We start from the raw sequence: 6,854 nt of genomic DNA, 5'->3' as shown, positions 1-6,854 counted from the left end.
TGGGCAGCCCTAATCCAATCCTATGCATTTGGAAGGAGGGTAGAACTGTTAGTAGCATTCATGGGGTAAATCTCAGTTTTGTACATGCACCAGACACACAGCTGTCATTATCCAGGGAAACTTGATGGGAAAGTGGAATTATGAAGATGAGTATCTTTTAACTCCGCTATTAGCTTACAAACAGATTGAATGTTTATACAATTCCCACTATATATATCACAGAAGAATGCACTGTGCAAACTAGAATTGGAGTAGCATGTGAATTACTTTGCTTTTTAATAATCTGGAGAGCAGCTCCTTGTCATTTGTGCAACCAGGCTGGGGCAGACAGAGGAGGTATGCTGCTTCAAAATTGTAGGATTTGCCTTACTGTAATTATGAGATGGAAAAAATTGAGGGAAGGTGCGGAGAAGCTAGGGTATCTCTAGGAAAAGGGAAAGAATCAACAAAGAGGGGAAAAAGGGCAGTTGTTTGATCACCAATGCACAAAATAGCAGTCAGACTTTGTACCTTTCCCAGGCGCCTGAGTCTATAGCTATACATTTGGGAAAATTGCCAAATGTGTATAAATCATTTTCACTTCAGCGAATTGCCCCATTTCCCATTCTCAACAATCCAATGTACTTTTGAAACAAATGATCTAAAGTTAACAGACAAGCTATTATCCAAGAATATATTTGTAATTTAAAACTTTATTTTGTATGCTCAGAACATCACTGGAAACATAGAAACTTGTAGGCACAAATGACTTTATATCCATAGCTTTTTGAATAAAATATTAGATCATGAAATTACAACAATACATTTGGATGATATCTATACATCTTAATACCCCATACACATATATAAAATCCATGCATTGTGAATAGTTGATTTGCCCATATCAGGTTTTCATGATGCTGAAATTCATTGTAGATCTCAATTGTTTTAAATATGCTCTTTTTATGTACACTTGCTAAGAGCTTATATAGATTGGCATCACATTCCAAAAGAAAACACAAAAATATAATAGAGCAGTGTGGTTTCTTTATTTCCCCTATTAGATATGTGTTCTTGTTCTACAAAAAATGTCTGTATCAGTAATAACAAAACAAATATTTTTGACCAGCTCACAGATATGTAAAATCTAATATTATAAACTACAATGACAATGCAAGGGTATAAAATATATTCTCTTTAGAATCTGTGGTCCATGAATAATATTGCTTCTATACTGGCCTTGCTTTGAAACCTGCAAGTCCATGAAATAAATCATGGCTTATTATGTAATGGGAGAGGAATCAACTGGGAACCATACAAAATGATTTTTAAGCCTAACAGCATCAGTTGTTATTGTTTTATTTCCACTTTCATGATAGAACTTTTCATCTCTAATGTGAATCACTCTTGGCCATGAGCCACAAACCCACTGAAGTCAAGAGCAATATTTGGGCCTATGCAATGAGTAGCTGTACCCTTTGAACTTGATTTAGATCTGTCTGTCTTGACTCTGCTGGAGTTACTTGTGGCTTACATCAGTGTATGTGATATCATGCTAAGACTCTTTGTTGTTAGAGTGGTTTTTTAATTTTAATTTCTATGCACTTCTTAGACAACAGGCACAATATGACCTTTGATATTTATCTGCTAGCACCAGTTGGTATCCTGCAAACAACTGAACTTTGTAACTGAACGCTTAATTTTTTGTTGGCTACACCAGCATTTCTTAGGCATGTTTACTATTTTTACATTCCAGTTTTGCTAACAGAGTCCAAAATTATGAACTCAGCAATTAGCTTACAAACAAATTGAATGTTTATAAAATTCCCACTAAACATACTGCAGAAGAATGCACTGCACTGATCTTAAATATTGTTGGGTTTGTTTTTTCAGTAGGTTGTCTGAGGAAAAAAATCCTTAGTATAAAGCTATATTGGAATATTTCATGTATGTCAAGAAGTGATTAAGAATGTCAAGAAGTAAAAGGTATTATCAAACAGACATTGCTTAAGTGTGTATAAAAGGCAGAGCACATGACTGGGGTTTTTGGGACATTTGGGTTGTATGCTGGATCTGCCTGCAGGGTGGCTTTGGGCATCACTTCAGCTCTCTGGGCTTCAGTTTGTCCATCTGTAAAATGGAAATAAGGATGCTGACTTCCTTTGTAAAGGGCTTTGAGTTCACGAGATGAAAAGTTCTGTATAGGAGCTGTGTGTTTATTAAGGGAGCCATAGCTTTGTCAGTCACTCCAGTTTTGTCTGTCCTTGCTTCCTTATTCAGTCTATGATATGTATTTATTTTAAAAACTAGAAGGAAAAGCCAGCTGATTAGCAATTCCAGATGAAAATTAGCATCAGATTTAAGATTCTCCAAGCTCTAACGCAGTGAAACCAAAGGACGACATTTAGGCCCCATTGAAATGAGTGGGAGTTTTACCATTGACTTCAACAGAGCCAGGATTTAAACCCACAACAAATTACAAAAGGTATGTTCACTTCTGGGAAAAGGTTGCTAATAGCAACCCTGTTCAACCAACCTGTTTCTAAACGTCCTGTCTAAGAAATGGCTGTATGTCTATTTGGAAGGTGGAAAGTAAACAAGAAATCTCTTTAAGAACAAGATAATTGTTTCTAAAGTGTATTCTGCATCTCAACAGCTCTTAGAAGACATTTATAATGTAAGAACATGCATGCTAAGATTACTAGTACTGACTGCATTTTTCCAGTAATATGCTTTTGATATACACATTCGCCCAAAATACAGTGATTTTTTTTTTTATTCCAAAGCAGTTCATTAAGGTGCAAACTGTAGCTTATATAATTTTTGTGTCTACTTAAAAATGAATGTGCTTTTTTTTCATCTTTGACAGTCTTTTTTCCCTGTTTATCAGTAGGATATATAATAATGTCATTAATTCAATTTAAAAAAAAAGCTTTGGAAAAGAGATCCAAAAGGCTTACATTAGATACACTTTTTTTAACCTGTAAGAACTTTAAGAACAGCTGTTTGCTGTCACATACAGTCCAAACCAGTTTTCTCTATTCTGAACCTCGTATTGCATTGTAACGCGGTTTTTTGACTGGAGCTATTAATGTGGCCAATCCTGAAGTCCTTACCTACATAAATTTATCAGTGTCAATAGGAGTTTTCCCTAAATGAGGACCGCAAGGTTTGGTCACAAATAGTCACTATAATTCAAAGCAAAAATGTAGATGATAAATATAAAAACCTTTTGACAATACAAAGGCAATAAATCTAGTTGTGTAGTCTATGGTTAGCATAAATGAAAAAAAAATCAAATACAGTAATTTACAGTAATTTACAGAAGTGTTTTTACTTGGCATATCTGGTGATCTGAGCAAAATTGTCTCCCCAGCCCTTCCTCCATCTGCTCCATAGACATTCAGTCCATTCACCAGTTGTATTGTGCACTCATCAGCAGTGTTTGAACTGAGTAATTCCTGTGGTAGCCTTTGCCCTGAGCATATCACCTTGGGTATAGAAAATGTTTTCTGTCTACGCATCATGTGATATGAGCTGATGTACTCTAAAGGCATCTGTTGAGCTGAAATATGAGGGGAGAAGTAGAGCAGAGGGCCAGGTCATCCCTGACTGTGAGGGTTTAACTTAGTCCAGAAAAAGGGGTGATCTCCATCTGATCTAGGGAAACTTTTCCCTCTCCATCCTTCAATTCAAACATGACTCCACACTAGGGAGGCATTTCATATAGAAAGCAAAGAGAATCACCATCCCTTCTAACTGCACTGCCTTTATTCTTCCCCCCTAGTGCAAAATAGGTAATTAATTTGGCAGCTCTGAGATTACCTCCCACTGTACCCTCCCAAATCAAAACAGTCATAACTTGGAATTGCACAAAAAAAAGTGTGTTATTAAAACATGCATTTATACATTCTTGATTTCTTCATTGGCATTTCTTTTTTCTTCTAAATTTGTGTTAGGTAGATACATTGACTTCCATTGCAACTATCTACAAACAAAAAATCTAAGTAGTTGACTTCCAAATTTTCCATAGTATGTTATGCAAAGGATGCAATTTGTTGTCTTCCATGACTTTTGAAATTAGAGTTTGTCCTCGCCATTTTCACTTTTTGATTTTAGTCAATAGCTTGAACATGTGACTTCTGAGTTGTTGTTTGTTTCATAGCAAATCACAGTAATCCATTTTAATGCTAATGTATTTCTTTCAAAACAGCTACTAATAAATAGGATCTCACAATGTTCCTCATTGTCTATAGGTTTCACACTGGGTACTGTCGGACAAATGAGACTACGTGATTGCTTCATGACAGTGCAGTTTCACATGACCACACATTTGCCTTTCAGCTTTTCTTTTCTTTTCTGCTGCTTGCTTTTTTTGCCATCGATTTGTAAACTCACAGTCCTGCGTTTCTCCAGGTTCAGCAGCTCTTGAAATAGCTCTTTTACATTGTGGTTCAGCTTAGCTGAGGTTTCCATAAAGGCACACTTCCACTTCTTGGCCATAGCATCTCCTTCACTGCTCTCCACCTCCCGGTTTTGGCTCTCGTCACTTTTGTTCCCAACCAGCATTATTGGAATGCTTTCCACATCCCCTTTAATCTGACATATTTGTTCATAGATGGGTTTGAGTTCTTCTAAGGACTGCCGGCTGGTGACTGAATAAACCAAAATGAAAGCATGTCCTTTGGAAATAGAAAGACGTTGCATGGCTGGAAACTGATGGCTCCCTGTGGTGTCAGTAATCTGCAAAGTGCATATGCTCTTATCGCAGCTGATCACCTGCCTGTAGGTATCTTCAATAGTTGGAATGTAGCTTTCTCTGAAAGTGCCTTTTACAAACCTCAAGACCAAGGAACTTTTGCCAACTCCGCCAGCCCCAAAAACCACAACCCTGTAATCATTGCTTTGCTCCGGCATGTTTTTTTCAGTGTATCTGATGCTCAGCTCTAGAAGGAAAAACCTGCAATAGAAAATAACAACAGCAAGTATTAATGTTGGTTTCCATGTAGGGGAAAGTTTGTGCTAACTTCTATATTAAAAGAAATAGGAAGATGACTCTCAGGGGCCCTAACAGGCATCTACCCTTACTACGCTGTCCTTGATTTTGCTCAGTTGGTCAAACCGAACAGAAGCTCTATCAGCCTCTCACTAGCCAATGAACCAGCCAGCCACTCTTAGGGCCTCCTGATCGAGTGCTGGGAGTAGCTACCTCCCTAGATAAGCCCATCTATGGCAGCAGACTGCAGGCCAGCCAAGAGTTCACTTGAAGCTCTGTTGTAGTAAGTCTCTCTGAATGTCATGCAGTCTGATTTTTCTGTTGTCTGACCTTGCTTAGCTACTAGTCTCTGACTGCAAACTCCACTCAGCTTGGTAACTTGGTCCCTGACTCAAACAAAGACTCTAACTTCACCTGTGACCTGGACTCTGCCTCTGGAATTTCCCCTTTAGATTTGGTAACTCAGACTCCAGCACCTGTTTCTAGCCTTTCCCTGGTGGCCTACCTACTAGCCCAGACTGTCTGTGCCCTGGTTCTTACAATGATATGAATAATGACATACTATTAATATATAATGATCCAAGGAGATTGATAATAGGTTACTGAGCATTTTATCCTAAAACTAGCTTTCTCAGTTCCAACCCAGGCTAGGTTTGTAATAGATTGAAATTACTTCTATTTCATTATTTTGTGGCCTGTGTGAAATGAACGTTGTAACTTTGAGTTCAGTTCCCAATGGGCAGAAGTACAGAGCAGAAAACCACCCACCCAGTTAACACTGTTGTACACAGTCTGTCTACAAAAGGCCTGAGGGCTGAAATGGTGAGAGCTATATTCTCACTATAAAAAATCCATTCAAGTCATTGTTGAAATGTATTGGTAAGGTGAGCAGCATGCAGGAGGTTTTTGTTCTAGATATGATATACTTTTCAAGTAGGTTTCCATTTATTACCTCTTCTGAGCAAAATTTAGGAGATATTTGCTCACTCCTCATTAGTATCACCAAGGGACCTCTATACTGTCAAAAGACAAAAGTCACTCCCTCCTTAAATGGTGATAATATAGCTGCCTGAGTTTGGCCTGCACCTATGAATTGACCAAAGAAAGTGAGCTTGTTCGTACATGGTCCAGGCTGCACTAAGGCAGCTGCATTACATCTATTTAGTGAGGCTGTGCAGATGTAGTGAGCATGACAGGCTTTCCTGTGGTGCTGCTTCAAGTGATTTTTTGACAGCGTAGACGTGCCCTTAGAGTACCTTTCTCTTACTAGTCTATCCTTGGTTTAAGCTTAGAAATGTAGTTTGACTAAACAAGCTTGCTCATGCTTAATTCAAGAAGGAAACTATATAGCTTTTAATTCTGAATTGTATTGCATGGTAGACAAACAGTTTCATAGTTTCATAGTTAGTAGGGTCGGAAGTGACCTGAGCAGATCATCAAGTCTGACCCCCTGCCATGGCAGGAAAGAGTACTGGGGTCAAACGACCCCAGCAAGGTGTACATCTAGCCTCCTCTTAAAGACTCCCAGGGTAGGAGCCAGCACCACTTCACCTGGAAGTTGGTTCCAGATCCTAGCCGCCCTGACAGTGAAGTAGCGCCTTCTGATGTCTAATCTAAATTTACCCTCTGCCAGCTTGTGACCATTAATTCTAGTCACTCCTGGTAGTGCTCAGGGGAACAGGGACTCCCCCAGTGCTGCCTGGTCCACTCTGACTAGTTTGTAACAGGCCACTAGATCCCCCCTCAGCCTTCTCTTGCGGAGGCTGAACAGGTTCAGGTCCCATAGCCTCTCCTCGTAGGGCCTGCCCTGCTGCCCCCTGATCATGTGGATGGCCCTCCTCTGGACCCTCTCCATGTTGTCCACATCCCTCCTGAAGTG

At 39.1% G+C, this 6,854-nt stretch overlaps 1 protein-coding gene across 1 annotated transcript in view; it reads right to left on the bottom strand.

Annotated features, from left to right (window-relative positions):
* Positions 1–672: 672 nt before the first annotated feature.
* The window catches only part of DIRAS2 (DIRAS family GTPase 2), a 23,926-nt gene continuing 17,744 nt past the window's right edge, over positions 673–6,854 (bottom strand). Inside the window, exon 2 of the mRNA XM_019517301.1 lies at positions 673–4,939. Within this exon, the coding sequence (XP_019372846.1) occupies positions 4,297–4,896 (600 nt within the window). The 5' untranslated portion in view covers positions 4,897–4,939 and the 3' untranslated portion in view covers positions 673–4,296. The remainder of the gene's footprint in view (positions 4,940–6,854) is intronic.

The sequence above is a fragment of the Gavialis gangeticus genome, unplaced genomic scaffold (assembly GCF_001723915.1).
Source record: "Gavialis gangeticus isolate Ggan-Ray unplaced genomic scaffold, GavGan_comp1, whole genome shotgun sequence".
NCBI lineage: Eukaryota > Metazoa > Chordata > Crocodylia > Gavialidae > Gavialis > Gavialis gangeticus.
Note: the sequence above shows the minus strand (reverse complement) of the source record. Positions and strands in the feature narration are given on the sequence as shown.